This window comes from Elaeis guineensis, chromosome 13, assembly GCF_000442705.2.
Source record: "Elaeis guineensis isolate ETL-2024a chromosome 13, EG11, whole genome shotgun sequence".
In the NCBI taxonomy this organism is placed as follows: Eukaryota; Viridiplantae; Streptophyta; class Magnoliopsida; order Arecales; family Arecaceae; genus Elaeis; species Elaeis guineensis.
Window position 1 is genome coordinate 20849586 of NC_026005.2, and position 18708 is coordinate 20868293.

Consider the following 18708-nt stretch of genomic DNA (forward strand, 5'->3'; position numbering starts at 1 on the left):
TCTAAGCATGTATAAATAATCATGTAATAAAGAACCTAGGCTCTGATACTAATTGTAGGAACCAGATCTAGGGTTTCAGGGTTAGATCTTGAAACTTTTTCAAGATCATACAGCGGAAGACTAAAATAAATCAAAATTTATTTTTTAAAATCAGAGAATCCCTAGATTTAAGATCCTATTACATGATTATTACATGGCATTAAATCAGAAATTAAAATATATAAATATATAGTATGAACTACATGTTGATCATATCAACATGTTTCTATACTAGCTACATCTAATGTATGTATTAAACAATAGATCAGATCTATTACCTTGCAAGTTAGACGCTCTAACCTCGCTGATCCGGGCTTAAGGATGATGTTGCAAGCCGCACACACGTCCGGCCTCTAGGAGTCGTCCACACGAGCCCACGAATCTCGATCAAAAGTCCTGCTTCAGGAAATCAGCACAGTATGCTAGTACTGCGCTGATCCTTCTTTGATGGTTGATCAGGTGCCTCCTTCTTCTTGATTTGGACTCTTCCAAAGATGAAAAGCAGAAGGAGGAGTTTCAGATCTGAGACACTCTCAGAAAACTCAAGATGGAGGGAGGAAAGATATGAAAACAAAAACCCAAGAAGAAGACCCTTTTCTTCTTCACGTTTTTCTCTCTAGACACCCAAACTTGCGTCTTTTATATCTCCACGACCCAAAGGTATTTCTCTCTGATTTTTGGATGGCAGAAAGGCCTCTCAAATATCTATCTCTCCTTAAAATTTCACAAAGAAACTCATCTTATATAGAGAGATATGATAGAGTCCTTATCTAGGTCAAACACCTAGTCAAGGCTTATCCAAACATGGCAAGTTAAGGGACGCCCAACTCTTGAGCACCTCCTCCATATTTTCGTGCATGGATCACCAGAAAAGGGTGTATAATGTAAACCCTAAAAGCCACGAAAATTCCAAAAAAAATTTGGATAAATTCGGTGCAAAATTGAAAGAGTTTTGGATTTCTAAAACTCTATCTCATAGAATTCGAAATCCAAACTTATTCCTTTTAGATTTGATCCAAATCACCTTCCATGTAAGAAAGAAGAGAGGAGACCTTTTGTGAACGTGGGAGAGATCTGAGAGAGGGCTTTTGTCGTACAAAATAAGTGGAGATTGGCATTGAATAAGAGAGAGGGCGTGGAGAAGGCTTATGTGGCGCAAGGTGGAATCCTAGTCCTACTAGGATTCTGTCTCATAACTTGTTTTAATTTGGTTTCCCAAACCAAATCAAATCAAAATTAGATCAACCCAATTAAAATAGGTCTTAACCTAATTAAGAACTTAATTTAATCAGATTAAATTAGATTTAAATCTGATTTAATTTTCTAATCAAATTAGAAATTAGATTGACCCAAGTCCTAGTTGAACTAGGACTAGTCTTTCCTTGCACTTGGCTTATCCAATAAACCAATTGGACTTGATCCAATCAAGCCCAAACTAAATCTAATTAAATTATATTTAATTAGACTTAATCTCAGCCCATTGGCTTAATCAAATTAAGCCAATTAGCAATCGAATTGCTAATCGATCCTCCTGCAATACTTGCACTGGGTTAAATATCAATCGTATTGATCATCTAACCCTAGAACGATTCGTAATCGTTGATCAACCATCCGATCGGATCATGAACTCTAATGTGTGTGACCTCATAGGTCCGAACCTAAGCCGGTAGCATAGGAACAAATTTCTATACCAATCGAAGTGACCATCTAGCAATGATACCCGACGACCGGATAGGTCGAATGTGTAGAACAACATCCTTAGAACCCATGCGGATATAGTTTTCATATAATTCATCCCCTTGACCAAAATGATCATAGGACACCCCAGAGTTTAACTGTCAGCTCTGATCAGGTTGTCCACATTGTATTTCAAAATATCAAATCCATCTGATGGATTACCCTGGCCAAGGTTTTGCTAAATTGAAATACAGCGACTCATTCTTCTCCAACTCTTGGAGTGGTCAATCCCATCTCGATCACACTCTGACTTCGCAAGTACTTGACTGTGCCCAGAAGCCTTCCGTCCCTGATTAGAAATTCAGTTAGTCCGGTACCAAAGCACAGTGAGTTGCTTGCAAGTCACTGAGGTGATCTCAAGTCTAAGGGACACTTATACCTATATCCCATCAGAGACATTCTTGACAGCAGAATGCTCTGGAGTTGGTCACGTTCAATGACGATGTACCCTTACATCTCACCTGTATGCCATACCAGTGTCTCCACACTCTTTGGTTAAGAGGACAACCAACCCATATGGCCTACAGCGACCTATGCTCGATAGAAGCTGTCGTCCTTATTAACAGCCTATCATTTGGTCGTGAACAGTTTTAAGGACTAATCGATAAATTCTCTCTTTATCAAACCTAAATAGTCCTAAGGACTTCATCATAACAACGGAGTTCATTAGAAGATGAAAGCTTATGATGAAAATGCCAAATATATTTTATTTATTAACAAATCAATTACAATACTTGGTTGCTCAACCATCAACAGCTTGACGATTGGCTTTTTGGGACACATTTCCCAACACGTGGAGGCTGAACCTCCATCCTAGGACTAAATCGGTCCTAGCCCTAGAATCTAAACCAGTCCTAGAATCCTAGAGCCAAGCCCATGGCTCCTCTCCTAACCTCCCTAGGCTTGGGAGCACCACATATGCACCAAGAATCTCCACCTTGGTGCCCCCAAGTCTTGGCAAGTCTCCGCACGATCCGTCTGCATGATCCTGCTGTCACTACATATCCTGACAGCTCCCTTTGCAAACCTCCATCGTCGATGCCAAACCCTTCAGCCCTAGAGCTCTCCTAAAAGCCTCTGAGACGATCGCCTCCACCTGGGCTCAAGATCCTTGCTTGTATCCAAGCACCCTTCTGTGTCCTGTCGGCGTCTTCCTCTTCTGTACTTGCACCAACTGTCGCTTCAGCTTCACCAGAGGGACTGCAGCTCAAATCCTATCCGAACTCAGACCCACTTATCTCATCCCGAAGCTCGCCTCAGCCACCTCATAGGTATCTGGATCCTCTATTGCTGTAAACAAACCATCTGACATGATTTTTTCAGAGCCACGGCTCTCCGATGCCCGCACATCCCGTATAGAACCATGCTGTGCATCACCGCCACTGGTGCTGGAATCTGGCTCCATCTCTGCACCCCACGGCTCTAAATCTGTGCCAAACCATCCTCCACCTGTGGAGGCACCTCTAGCCAATGCTCCACCTAAATCGCGACTCCTCCTGGTGCCCCTACAGAAGACGAAATCTGATTCGAGGTCAGCTGCTCAGCACTGCCCTGCTGGACCTCCTACTGAACCTCCATTGTCGCTGCTTCTGTTTCGGACCTTCCGTACTCTGTGAACCCCTATGAAACCACTAGAGGACTTTTTCCTCCTCTGAACTAACTGCGACACTCTATGGATTAGCCATCTCCATATCCCAAGGCTCCGTAAATCCATGCTCTGATCGAACCACTGAATGAACCCCAACTACTTCTCTGTCTTCCTGTATTCGAAGACTATTTAGTTGCTTTTTCAGCTCCACCTCGACTATTACTCCTTGGGGAACCTCTCCTTTAGCACGCCAAACTTGCCAATGACTCCTTATCCACCAAATAGCCTCTTGCTGCCCATCTTCTCCAAAGAATCTTATCGCCTAACCATCACACCCTCCAGTCTTTCCTGCTCCAAGGTCGGATCCAACCGAAGTTGGACCAGAAAACCTTCCATCCCCAAAAACTTTCCTTCTCGTTAATCCTCTCAACCTCCATCTTCAATCCGCTGCTCCTAGTTGGCCAAACCACAGCAAAAACAAAGATGGATCCGAGGCATACCATGAAATAGATATGCAGATTTCAGCAAAGTCTCCTATTGACACCTCCTAATCCTCCCAAGATTAGATCAGCCCACAATTAAAATAGTAGATACATAGTTAACCCGAGAACTTATTGTTTTAATGCTTAAAATATTTGAAACTTGGACGTTAAAAAATAGCTCCACGAACACGAAGCATTCAGAATTCTCTACAGCAGATTTTTAGTTTTATCCTATGACTTCTCCTTCGCTTCCATGCTTCACCAGGCTTTGATACCAATTATTAGGACCGCCATGCACCTGTGTGAACCTGAAGAGACCTATGACAAAACCTTTTGCAAGAGTCTACAACAATCCAAACTCTCTAAGAGCTGCAAACTTCATACTCTAGATCGCTGCGTATCAAGAATCCTACAGCAGCAACCTAATTCATATCTCCTCCATTTCCAGAGGCTTGGGATGCACCTCCAGATCTGATCTTCCACCTCCAACACCCTAAGACTCAGAACTTTGAGCATGGTATCTTAAGACTATTGAATCTGAACTAAAACTATTGATAAAAAAGAATCTTTATTGGACTAAAACTCCTTGGCAGTCTTTCTCCTTGGCACCCTAAGCCCATGGCTCCTCTCCTAGCCTCCCAAGTCTTGAGAGTACCACACATGCCCTAACAAAGAAAACCCTTGTTGGACCTCCACATATAATCAAAAAGCCAATACACTAACTATTATGTGCAAATCACATCTACAAGTATCCCCAATAAATAAGAAGGCTATTATCAAGAAACTTGTGGAGCAGAAGCTGCTGGCCAAGAGTTATCAACCATTGAATTATTCAGATATATCCAAGTGCAGCACCTTAATATCACTATTGACTCCCTAAACTGCATCCATGCCAGGGCTTCAAATCTAGATTTATGAATATGCGCGTCCCTTTGAGCTTGCCTGTGCAGATTTGACACTTGATGGGAGGCTAGATAAACAACGGGTGTTTAAAGTAACTAACAATTTCGTAATTCTTTGTAATTAAGATGGACAATGTAGGATGCAATTAATCAGCGTATCAGGCATTTGAAATATGAACTGGTCATATAGAACGGACACCACATTAGCTTTGGACCCTTGAGGATCGGCGCTTTGAAAAATAACAGTAGTCTGCTATTATCTGTGAAAGAAACCATCAAGGGGAACACGTGTAAATGTGCTAGATGATTATATTGAAGATTTACTTCTCTCTACAATTGGAAAACTCCCTCTCATTGTTCCTCTTATTAGTTGAATCCTATACAAAGTCTATAAAACATACAAAATGCATGGGCAAAAATGAAAGGCGAAAAAGGATGGATTTAGATAATATTAAGGACATGATACACTTTCACATGAATGAGTTGCTTCAATCATGCACAACTCTACAGATGAGGTGGAAGAAGTAAATGAGCTATCTTTACAATGTGTTTGGATGCCAGAAATGCTCAAGATTTTCTATGCTTTGTCACAACCATGCTCCCCAACCTGGAAACATCTGGCACAAGCGATCCGTATCTGTTGCATCCTGTATGAGCTGTTGGACCTGCATCAACATGCACAAACAAAAGATAACTACGAAACAAGGAAATGTAATAGATGATAGAACATGAGAAGTGGAGATTTGATCGATCAAGGTTAAATGACAACATGTGCTCATGTCGCTGGTTCTGCATTAGCAGCAGGTTCAATGTTCTCAGAATCCAGATATCACTACAAGTTCAATATCCATAACTCATAAAAATATAAAATGTCTATGATTATACTACTTTATTGATCCTTTTCCTTGCCATTGCTGTGTAGGCCACAATTGGAGATTTGCCAGGCCATAGTTTCAGTATCATAGGCAATGTTCCCTTCTAACAGTCAAAAGAGTATCTACTACAGGTCCGTAAAGCACTCTCACCTCGGCTTATCATAAAATGAAACCATATCACCATTCCATTTCAATTCATCCCAGATTCTACATGACATTTAACTCCCTTGAAACTGGTAGGTGGTTATTGAATAATTTGGGCTACTTCGCTGATATATTGTGCACTTATGGTGACCCCATGCATTACCACTCCGTTGCCTCACACTCACCTAGGACTTGCAGTAATAACTCATATCTGATGTAGACAACATCTGAAGGCTTCTACTCATAGTGCCCACGAGAAATTGTCTATGCTTATCTTTCAATCAAGCACTCATACTTGTGAGCAAATGTTGTTTCTAAAAGGAATTAGAATTACATTTTTGACTGACCACAATCATGCTGTAACACATTTCAGCTGGAGTTACTACCACAAGAAATTGTGACGTGTAATGCATGTGGCGGGAAATATACAGCCTCCCAAGTGGATAATGCCTCTCAGTAGTTTGCACATAAATAATAGAACAGATATCAGTGTCTTTACACACTCAGTCAATCACGCTCTGCGCAGTTTGGAGTTGATGCATGAATAAAAACAGCCAAAAGATTACCTGGCCTTGTACACTCCTCATTTCACCACCTTCATAACCATCTAACTTTTCTTTAACACGTAATGTGGCACGTGCTGCATCCTTGTTTCCTTCGTAAGCATCTTGTGAGCTCTCTAAGCATGAGTCTACATCATCATCAATTTCCTGCAATGATAAAGGTCAAAAAGGTTCCTGTAACATCGATACTAATCATGCCAGAAATAAATTATCAATTAAGATGAAAAGCACTTTCAGAACAATAAAGCAATTTGCAAGTGCCAAGCATGAACCAGGATGAAACCGAATATTAGTATCAATTTTACACAACAGATTACCTGAAACTAACTTTAATTGTAGATAACAGAATATCAGATACAGTTGAATGATAACACATTATTTATTTTAAAATGTCTTGGTCACCACACAATCTAGCATTTAAAATATCATAAACAATTTATTCTGTAAGGAAATGTAAATTACAATAACAAAAGAATAGTATCATCACAATAATTTCTAATATACCTTCTGTCGTTGCAAAGCTTTAAGAGGTGAAAGAGCCCATTTATAGAGTGGATCATGAATAAAAACCTGGAGATTAGACACATTTAGCTATCTAGAGGAAGTTACAGCTAAGCATATCTAATTATTCCAGGACACAGTGAAGGTTGCAATACTTCAATGATAGTAAGCAGCGCTTCCTTATTTGTCCTCATGACAGAGAGAGTTTCCTCACAACACCTTCTGAAAACACCCTCCACCCCAGTAACCCCCATGCCATCTACTATCTCTCTCGTCAGACGAAATGGAACCTGCCAAAGAGACAAAATGTGATACAAACATCTAACATAGTTTCCTTGTACAAACAGAACTATCTTCAGAAACTAGGAAAAAATGACAAAAGAATGTTGCTTGTCAAAGGACAAACCCTCTCAGGCGTTTTAAGCATGAGACCCTGTTCAAAGGCAACACCAAGATCAATGTGTACCACCTCCGTTGTATCTTCATCAATGAGAATATTCATTGAATGCCGATCTCCTAGCCCTACAATGTAACCTACCTGCACTCAAGCAATAAATCCCCATATATCATTACATCATGCCAATGGTGCATAAATATCAAGGTCAGGAAAACTCAATAACCATGCTTTCAGACAACTAAGATTTATGCTTGTGAATACTGTAATTACGGAAATGAGAGACTATAAAGGAATACTCAGTGCTAGAAGAACCTTTACCGACCATTGAACTAGCTGCAACACTTCTTGTATACGAGAGTCTTCTTACAAACCAGTCAGCAGGCTGCATAAATCTCTCCAAAAAGAAGTAGTGCATCACCGGCCTGATTAAATCATGGTATGAAAAATACCATCCCTGAGATTTTACATTGCTAGCTCAAGGAAGAAAAGAAATAAATTGTTATGACTTATGATACCTGAAGTTGTCACAGACTTTGAGAAATGCTTTCCGCTTGTCTTTCTCCTATTCAAAGAATCAACTTCTTTAGATGATACAACAATCATCTATGTCAAATTTTAACAAAGTTGTCATGTAACCATGACTTTGGCATGTGAAACGACATACAAGTAAGTTTAATGCTTAAGAAAAAAAAGAATCATCCTCCTTTGATTTGCTTGCTTGTCCATGATTAATCTATTATCAGAATGATTAGTTAAATTATTTTGTATCTGATAATCAAGCCTGCCCAGAAAGGATTACATATTTCTTGTCCAAACATCCCCATTCCTGGATTCACAATAATACAAGACCGCAGGCTTTAAGTTTTATATAAAACAACAGTTCTGCTTAATACACATCAAACGGAAGATTGCTAGTTATAGAACTTACACCAGTCATATGCTCCCTGCATCGAAGAAATGACCAGTCTCCTATCCCATAGCGTCCATGCGCCCCTCCATTCCTTGTGCTGAAAGAGTAAATATTTGAAGATTAAATATTGACAAAAATGTAGCTTCATAGTATATCATTGTTGGATAGAACAAACCTTCCTAAAAGATATTCACCAAGCGGAACAGTACGATCAACCCATTCAACTACACCAGCACTGGGAGTAAATGGAACCACCTGTTTCAAGTAGAGATAACTAAATAAACGAGGATTATGCAAAGTGTCAAGGAGCACTGGAAACTTTCATACAGTCAACATGAAGGTACTGCTGGACAAACACACAAAAACCTAGACCATGAATGCATGCAATGCATGCTACGTAGTCTAGCAGCAAAACATAAAAATAAAAGTGAAGTGGGGAGTTGGAAGGCAGGCATGGGAGAGGGGAAGGAAATTGAACTTGGGGGTCTGATCAGGGCAAGGAAAACAAGAGTTTATATTTCCAGTTTTACCCATTTGGAGTCAAAAAAAAAAATGTATGGCTTGGGCATGGGAATTTATTGGTTTCTTATCAATGCAGAGTAACACACACCTAAACTAATACTACTTAGTAAATATCCACAAAGATACATGGCGATAAGTCTATAAAGATGATGTACAATTTCATAGACACATTTTATATGAAAGTGAGTTGCACATCCAAAGAATATATATTTATGCACATTCGATGCAATAATTTGTTATAATATGTTAACATTCTCTTGTAGCCATTCATGCAGAGCTTGTTCGTGAGGAAGGGTACATACTGAGAGGTCCATTGTCATGAAAAACCAAGCCATGAGCATTCTAGTATAGTTCTGACAGTGAACAACATGTCAACTTTTTTCGATATGCCTGATGAACTGAATGCTGCAAAATTGGTTAGATTACATTTTAGATGATATGATACACAGATGAGTGTTTCAAGCAACTGATATTAATATCAAGTACCAAAACCTTAAATGAAGAGTCAGCCATGGCGAGCTATCATGCAGTGATGACTGATTTCAAGATAATATCTTATTCTTACTGAGCCTACCAAAAGGTAGGAGAACCTTTGACTGAGATGCCAAACATGTTAAAATTGACCAGGAGTGGTGAGTGAGGGTTGCATATCTAATTTCCTTAAGAGAAATCCAGTGCCAACATTTGAGCCTTGTCTCACTTGATCAAAAAATCCTGGATGACGGAGATCCCTTTCACAAATAAAGTGGAATTTCCCAGCTAAAATGCAAAAAAGTTCTTCATCTTGACCAATTCCATTACCAAAGTGCCCCAAAAGGAAAAGCTGAAGAAAATACTATGTGCTCATTATATAATGCCTCATTGAATACTAAAAGCAAAAATATGCTTGAAGGTCCAAGGCAAAAGTGTGGTACAAAGCCCACCACTTTCACTGATGCAGTACAGGGGTTTGATTAGGAACTTACAATGAGGCTCCAAACTTCAATGAAGGTTTTTTTTCCCTAAAATTACAACACTTTTATCATCTAAGAATCTAAAAATCTATAGAAAGATATCATATTAATATAGATAGCTGTGTTGCTTAAAAGAAACTAACATACCTATATTACCTAGGCTTCGATGAAAGAAATGTGCTACGTAACCAGTGCTCTTATGCAGATGCATTGTTATAATCAATGTAGAAGATGTATTACCAAAATCCAGTATGCCATAGGACTGTATTCACACAAATTCCGTTTTGCATATATTTTGTACTTTAGAGTTATGAGTTCTTTAATTAGGTTGAATAGCTTCTGAAAAATAATATGGATTCAACAAAAATTCACCCTTAAGAACTGAAATGATTAACTTCTGAATTTAACCTCAAACAACAAGGAAAGAAATCATATCCACCAATGATGCTCAAAAGGAAGAGGGAATACCAAACACATCAGGCAAATAATTGAAATCTGAATACTGTCTGCACACATCAGAATCATATCAAAAACCAGACCATGACAATGGACAAGAGAATGGAAACAGCCAAAACATGAACTGTTTACATCTCTATCCTCTAAGAACATGAAGAGTGTATCACGCAATAACAATAATAGAAAAATTGATTTACTGTCAATGACTCAATGACACGACATACAATGATTTACCAATATGGGAGTGGGAACATACCTTGTATGTACGTATCCTTAACCTCCTTTTCCATGTATCTCGCTGATTTTGTAGGAAGGTATTCACTAAACCAAAGAATTGTTCCATAACCTACAAAATTTACCATCCATCAAGGTTTCATGAACAACTTATTTAAACCCAAGGTCCTCTTGGTTTGCAGATCTCAAGGACTGAAAACTAAAAGAGAGATCTTTATTCCCAAGAACTGAATGCCAAGCCCTCAAGATAAAATTCAAAGCAGATTTTTGTTTAAATTTTGTGTTGATGTTAATATATTAATAAACGACAAAAGAAGCAAAGGTCGAATGCCTGAACCAGTTTTCAAAATGAAAGATGATGGAGTATTTTATCAAATCCCATTATTCATGATACAATTTAAAATTGTTAGAATCAATAGAAAGATGCATATTGCATGAAAGTACGCTCTAAACTGCATATTGCAAGTTTATTGCATGTATAAAAGAAAGCAGACAAAGATTTGATATCATACAGCATCTTGTCGCAAGTCATCATTTCCAGATTTGGCAAGTTGACGATACTTATGACCATCTGAACCAAAGCAATCCACCACCTTAGGTGCATTTATGCCATTCATTACCCTACAAATTATATAAATAATTAAATAAAAGCATAATTATAACAATCAAAGCCTCATCCTGATTATATGGGTGCAATTATATAGGACCTCTAAAAGAATTCTCTATACATTAAATAGAAGATAGAGATACCATATTCAACATACATGATAGAATCAGATAATCCCTTAAAATGTGGGAAAGAACCTTGCCCGTATTGGCAACTAGGGTCAATTGGAACAGTAGCTGTCACAACTGGTACCTGAAAGAAGGCCAGAATGCGGACTCAGTCACTGGTCATTACACATTTTGGATGAATATCAGCAGAACAAAAAAACTATCAATGTCATCTGCTAACCAAAAGGAGAGAATTTTGGAGAGACAATCCATATTTGAAGCACCAGTGTTCAGGAGTTGCAATGATAAGATCATTCATATCACAAGACATAAATTATCAGGTACGACCTATTCCGTCAGATTAACAAATGCCGTGTATGTCGTCAACTATCACTGCAGAGAGAATCTATCGGTGTTTAGGGTTTACTTGCCTGCCTGCAGATACTGGATTTGAAAATTGGGCTTTTGAACATGCCACAAAGTCCTAATGTAATCAGAGAATACTATGGTGAATGGCGAGGTTCATTGTCTCGGTACTGGACCCTGTACAGGTACGGCAATACCATCCTATTACAGCATCAGTACACAGTACGGTATCAAACAGTGAGGCATACTGGGGTGTTGGTACAATGCGAGACTATATACCAATTTGGTACTAATATGGTACGTGCAATATGGTATGTTACTGATCAGCAAACCTTGGTGCATAGAGTTAGAATGCACCGATACTATTTTTACTAGTTTCGGAATATATATTTCAGACAAACAAAACCTATCAGATCTAAGGGCTGGATATCTCCACCAAGCACATCCCATCAAAATGAGGTCAGCTACTCATGACAACAGATTAAGAAAAATACCTCTTCCTATATTACATAAATTCTGTCCTTATTAAACAAGATATCCTGGGTTTAATTGTGGACACTCGAAAGAAGTTGCATTTTATAGAAAAACTGTGGCCATTCAATGGTTAGCTTATTTGAGGAACACTACCGCAAGGCTTCTATCACAAGCATTTTGACTATAACAACCCACAAGAGGTCCAATTATATATTCCATAAATTTTGAGACAAATAAATATGGTTAGATATGATTTTTTTTTTTTTAAAAAAAAAACAACCAAATAAGCTTAGACACTGCATAAAACCATGAAAATATTACTTTTCTCACTGCAGGTTACTGAACTCTGAAATGCCAGTGAATGTTTTCCATATGCAATGTCAATTTTCAAGGAGAAATTTTAAGCGTATGATGTAAATGAATAATCACAAAAGCATACGCATATGCATCCAAGCACTATTGAGCTTATCATGTAACAGCAACCACCAATCCAAGAATGCAGAATTTTTCATATGGATTTCACTTCAGAAATCAGAGCATGAGTCTTCAATCTATTACATTATGATTCTAGGATACATGCTTGCATATCTGCCAGTCTAAACATTTAAGAAAATATTTCAAATGGCCTCTGGCAATATCATCCTTACAAGTTCAAGCCGCCGAAGGCTACGGATTTCTCTTGGCACAGGTATTCTTTTATTAGTTTCCTGGTCATATGCAATTATGAGACAAGCTGAGCATCATTCCATGATCAGAATCTCTAAGCAAAAACATAAATAAATAATATATATATATATATGAAACACCAGAATCCATGCTAAAGAAAGCCAAGTACATCAATTTCAGAAAAGAAACCAACCTCCTTTCTTGTCTCTAGTTCAGCGAGCTTAATATATATCTCAACCAATTGTTTCATCTATAAGACAAAGGGCATTGTTATGTACTAATACATGTTATATAGAAGCCAGTAAAATATTTCAAAAATGTCATAGAATGATATCCACGATCCAAATGGTGATGAAAATACCTGTTGAATTAAAGCTCCATGATATGAAGACAACTCATTCAAGAGTTTCTCTGCTGCAAGTTTTTTGTCCAAATCTACAACAAATGAATTTCGACTTCTTTGCTTGTCTTTGACACGATCGCCATTTGCTAAAGCCAGTAACTAGTGAAGACAAGAAAAACCAATTGCTTCAATAAAAGTAAGGCCAAAATAGACAAATATATTGACAAGTACAATGTTCTTTTGTTACAAATTAAAACAATGTGTGGAACAATATATGTCCACCCAAGGTTCACCATGCCGGTACTGGATCCTGGACCAGTCGGCTGATAGTATGGTTTGGAATGCCTCTATTCCATTCCGTGTGTGGCCCGAACCGACACAGCAGAGAGGGGGAGAGGGAGAAGGAAAGAGAGGAAAATAAAGAGAGGGAAGAGGATGAAAGGAAAGGGAGAGGGAACAACGGCCTTCGGAGGTCACCACTGCCACGGCCAAGGCGGTGGGCATCATCCCAATTCAACACAGCAGAGAGGGGGAGAAGGGGAGAGAGAGAGGGAGAGAAGGGGAGGGAAGGAAAGGGAGAGGGAGAAATGGCAACTAGAGGCCATCGTAGGGTTGTCAGTAATAACCAGGTATTGTCGACTTCATTTGATAAAATCAAAATAAAAAACGAAATAGGAGATGAAGCCCCCATTTTGATCAAACTAAGGCCCACCATCTCGACAGTACAGCAATGGCCTTGACAACCCTCCAACGGCCTCTAGAGGTCATTTCTCCCTCTCCCTTCTCTCTCTCTCTCTCTCTCCCCTTCTCTTTCCTTTTCTCCCCCTGTTGTGCCAGATCAAGATGATGCCCATTGCCTCAGCCATAGTAGCAATGGCCTCGGCCGCTCTCCGAAGGCCTCTAGAGGCCATTTCTCTCTCCCTCGCCTTCCCTCTCTCTCTTTTCCTCTCTTCCCTTTTCCCTCCCCTAGTTCCTTGTCGGTGTCTCATTTTGAAGGCCAGAATCATCCAAGTCCATTGCCGGTGCAATTTGGCATGCCCGAACTGGACGATTCAAGTTAGTTCCGTCGATCCTATGTTCACCTAACTCTAATTATCTTAATTATCACCCACACCTGACTCCTTGTGTCGTTGATTTAGTTCTATTGAGCATCTACTTCCCCTGCTCTTGTGATGATGACCTCAGCTTTCAGTATAATGAACGAGTGATCATACACAGTTGTGAATATCAACTCTACCATTTCTCTTTTTCCTAATGGAAGCAACAACTATATCAAGAGATGAATCTATTTACTTAGATCTCTATAAGGACCTGTGCAGGTATGTATATAGTCCCACATTGGCTATTGGGTAGATCTTTGACAGTTATGGGGACCAAGGAGCCCAAATAACATCTTCCAGACTAATCTTTTTTGGTGAGATCCTGGATTATTGCAAATAGTATCAAAGCAAACTCAGCCCATAGCCCATGTAGACTAGAGGATATTGCAATGCGGGCCTATTTGGCTTGACTACAGGTTGATTATGGTGTTTGTGATTATGATACTTATGATTGGATTTGAATGGATTTAGAACCTTGGCATGGTGAGGGCACTAATGCTTAAACAAAGAGAGTATATGAGGATCCGTGCAAACGTATTTAGTTGCATATTGACTATGCACTGGATAGATCTTGGGGACTTGTATAGGGCCAAAGAACCCAAATAACACCTTCAGACTAGCCTTTTGGTGAGGTCCTGAGTTGTTACAGTCTCACTTGGCATGAAATCATACTAATAATAAGCTAAAGCCACAAGGATTACTTGGCACTTATAGCTCACTAAAATCTATTCTTCATTAACTCATCCACAAAAGTTGGCATGTTCTTGCTTTTATTTTTAAAATCCTCAGCAAGGGACCATAATATTACATGACATCACATTAGATCTAAACAGGATATTTAGATTTCTAAAATATCCTATATTACAAGAAAACCACTTTCTTTGCACCACACCTAGGAGATGATAACTAGATGAACCTTCCACAATTATCCACTAAAAGAAAGACAATTGAGTTAGTAGTTTAAGTACCTGAAACATGGTATGATATGGATGATCAATGGCCATCTTCCGCACAAGGGAAGCCAATGCAATCTGTGAACAGAAAGACTTTCCGATTTAACACATTCTCCGTTCACTCATCAACACAACAAGTATCCCACCGAGATGTAAACCTGAAAACTGGTTGATCCTTGTCCATCTTTTGAACTACCAAGTCTTGAAGCAATTTGATAAACCAGTGGCACAAACTTGTATGACTGGACCTGTAAACCCATAATCCACTTAATTCTAAAAAAAAAAACAATAGGATGATCAAATCATGGAGGATGGGAAGTTATGTTAAGCAATTAGATATGAAGATGCTTTATAAGAAACATTATCAAATAAAGTAATAACATGTACAAGAGCAATATATCAAATAAAACTAAGAAAAGCAGGAAAAAAAGCCTCAGAACTTGCCTCTTTCACAGTGCTATTCATGGATTTCACAACATTTTGCCTTGAATAAAGGCTGAACCATAAAGAAACCAGTCGAAATACCTGATAACAGAACATTAATTCAAATCACTTGATCGTGGAAAGATTCAACAAAATACAAAAAAGGAAAAGCATAGAACCTGCAAGAGCAACATAATTTCAGAAGCAAATCATGTACTAAAACCATTAATGGTTATCCCTAAGGTAACTCTCAACAATTGCTAAGCAGATACAGAAAAATATATCAAGGTATATATATCAGATGGAAGGAAAGAAGAAGGTCCTCAACCTCATCCACTATCTACTTCAAAGACACCATATCTTGGAGATCCTATTACTCATCAGAAAGATGAATATTATTTATTTTTTATCCTATTTCCAGGTTTGTCAGTTTCGATGCCATTTATCACTGGTTCACCTATTGTGTCTACTCCTAAGTCCACTCCAAGAGAATAATCTCATGATGTTGGTGAAGAACAACGTAGGAGAAAACTAAATCCCACCATAGGAGTGACATTGGTGTTATTGCACTATGTAGAAATAATTTACATATGCAAAATAAACTGAATTGGATTATAGAGAGCTAAAAACAAAGACAATCATTCAAGGGTATGCATAGATCTATGGCATAGATTACTTCAAGACATCTTCAAAGGAAAAATTTAATTTAGAAATAGAGATTGTAATACCTGAAACTGAAGAAATTTGGCTATAGTACAGTTAGTTGATGTGAAGAATGCATTTGGTAATATAGATTTAAATGAACAAAATGTTTTACCCAGCAAAGTTGGGAGGGAACAGCATAAAACTTAACCAAACCATAGCAATGAAGTATCTGACCCAACTAGTGGGGTGGCTGTATGAGACCTTATTACCAATCATTCCAAATAAGCGCTTGCATGGTGTCACTACAAGCCTTTTGTAGATCCTTCATTGCAATTGTTATTCATGTCAGCTCTGGCGGTTCTCAACCTCCCTTACCCATTGAAACAAATTTGACCACCTCTCTTCCATGCTCACCAGTAATCCTCATGATATATACCACTGAGATCTCAACTCTCTTCCATTACAGTGTCCTTATTTGGTAGTTTGGTACAACTCATATGCCTCCTGGACTGTTCTCGTATTTGATGTAAACTTCAATTATATTATAAGACACTTCCTTGATACCTTAACAAATAAGGCACATCAGGTTTGGCGCAGCCCCAAACATAAGAATATCCACTACTTCATATTTTGGGGGAAGAACAACCTTAAAAAAATAAAAAAATTGTTAGCCAGAAAGGCTGTTTGTGTGTAGGTCAGGTACTAATTACTTAGTTTACATTCAATTATTGTGTGGATGACCTAAAAAGAAAAATTAGATCAGTCTCATACCATATCATTTGCATTTATCAAATATACAAAATAGTCATTTTTCTTAAAAAGTGATGCACATTTCTCTGGTCTATTTACTAAAATATGGACAAGAAGCATATAAACGCAAATCAGTTTTGTAAATATATTCCTCTTTTTCAGTTTTATCCTAGAATAAGAGAGGAGCAATAGATGATTAAATTTTTTTGACATAGTTCTAACAAACAGATTTATGTAAACATCCCATTTCCTTATGAAAACAATTATATTTCTTTTTAAATCTAACAAAAGAAATTACAAATAAACGCTGAGTGAGCCAAAAAAAATAATGTATTACCCAAAAAGGGGTGCTTCTGTTAGTTCATTTCTCAATGATCCTTCCCTCCAATATCTGTCAAATATCTTCCTAAAGTCTATCCTTCATCATCTACACCCCTTGTCCCCCATAAAACTTCTCCACCCTCTCTAGCAACAAGAGTGATGCAGCATGGAGTTAGCTGGCAGGTACCATGACCAGTTGGACCATGCCAAGTTTCAAAAGTTTTCGCCTGATTGTCTGGTGAATTTTCCATTAGGGATATCACCACTTTTCACTGAGTTTGTGTGTTTCGGGGTTCAACAATTTGGGTATGTTTTCCTATTTTTAGTATGATTTTCTGGATCAAGTTTAATGCCCGAATTAGAGGGTTGGGACCTATATATGCTTCCGATCTATAGTAAGGAGATTTGGTTGAGTATTACATATAAATAATCACCATTTTCTTTCTATGTTCCTTTCCTGAGTTTCTATTTTTTCGCAGAGAACTTCTTCGCTGAGCAATCCAGTTCTCCTTCAATCCGTATAATCGACTCCAAGAACAATTCTTCACACTCCATGCTGCATCACATAGGGGATAGAAATTACATGATCCCATCATATCCTCATTTTAATTTTTGTTCTCTCCGTATCAGCATCATCCTTGTCACTGCTAAGCGAGTGAGAGATAGGCAGGACCAGAAGTTTTTATTTCTTTTTTTCTTTTGATTTCTCTCACTGCATCCCCCAGGCCCAAGGTCCGAGAGGGTCAAATATATGCTCCTCTATTAGAAACGATAGCGTTACCTCACTTAACAGCAAAGCAAGAAAAATAGGTAACAAAAATTCATGTGACCTATCATGAACAGCCCCGAAATTTGGAATAAGAATCTATTATGTTGCAATTTTGATGAAGCACTAAATGACTGTGTCATACACATTCAGGTCATTGGCTGCCATGGTATGCATGGTCAGCGTGCTAGTCACATGCAAAAACTTGGAACAGAAAAAGGGTCCATGTCAGAAGAAGTGATAAAGATGATACGAGGGTGTGAACTCCTAACAACATGCATGTATTTTGCTAGCACTTTACATATCACATTGAAAAAATTGGCATTTTAAGAATACTGTAATCCATGTTTAACTTCTAAATCTAGACCTCAAGTCTCAACCAGGACAGCGAGTTGGCACAAGTTAGACCCAACCCTATTAAGACCAAATAAACTTGACTTGGAATTTAGATTAATCATTACTCTGACACATAGAAATCAAACTTACACCAAAAATAAGATCTTTTCTTCCTGATTGAGTTAAAAGTACATAAGTTGACTTCATGTAGAAATCTAAATCCATATCTAAATCAAATAATACTAGTTCACATTACAATATAATCCAAGCAAAGCCATTTACACCTTTTCTTGAAATACAAACCTACTTACAGCTTTACACTTATCACACCACTTATATGTTCCTTACTCTGTTTCTCCTCTACTTACTTAAGAAGTGCTTTTCGAGTATTTGCACCAAAATCCCTGAGGAAGTGCCTTGAAAGCACTTTTAGGTGTGCATTTCATGAAAACTCCTCCAAAAAAAAAAAAAAAAAAAAAAAAGAGCAAAAGCATTTCAAACATACCCTAGGAAGAAGACAACCAATAAAGAGTTACTCCAAGCTCGAT

The 18708-nt window shown here is 38.2% G+C and overlaps 1 protein-coding gene across 7 annotated transcripts in view; it reads right to left on the reverse strand.

The window, feature by feature from the left end:
* Positions 1–5167: 5167 nt before the first annotated feature.
* The window catches only part of LOC105056273 (serine/threonine-protein kinase ATM), an 88072-nt gene continuing 74531 nt past the window's right edge, over positions 5168–18708 (reverse strand). For 4 of the 7 annotated variants that reach the window (XM_029267907.2, XM_019854504.3, XM_010938413.4 and 1 more), the window contains 18 exons: positions 15364–15444; positions 15078–15167; positions 14935–14997; positions 12885–13025; positions 12717–12773; positions 12505–12564; positions 11068–11162; positions 10816–10924; positions 10326–10415; positions 8314–8393; positions 8157–8235; positions 7744–7790; positions 7551–7650; positions 7238–7369; positions 6987–7121; positions 6835–6900; positions 6334–6477; positions 5168–5413 (listed from right to left, as the gene is read on the reverse strand). In XM_029267907.2, coding sequence (XP_029123740.1) covers positions 5336–5413; positions 6334–6477; positions 6835–6900; positions 6987–7121; positions 7238–7369; positions 7551–7650; positions 7744–7790; positions 8157–8235; positions 8314–8393; positions 10326–10415; positions 10816–10924; positions 11068–11162; positions 12505–12564; positions 12717–12773; positions 12885–13025; positions 14935–14997; positions 15078–15167; positions 15364–15444 — 1647 coding nt within the window. In that variant the 3' untranslated portion in view covers positions 5168–5335. Of the gene's footprint in view, positions 5414–6333; positions 6478–6834; positions 6901–6986; positions 7122–7237; positions 7370–7550; positions 7651–7743; positions 7791–8156; positions 8236–8313; positions 8394–10325; positions 10416–10815; positions 10925–11067; positions 11163–12504; positions 12565–12716; positions 12774–12884; positions 13026–14934; positions 14998–15077; positions 15168–15363; positions 15445–18708 lie in introns of those variants that run through there. The other 3 variants (XM_073247281.1, XM_073247282.1, XR_003802369.2) reach the window with 3 other exon arrangements.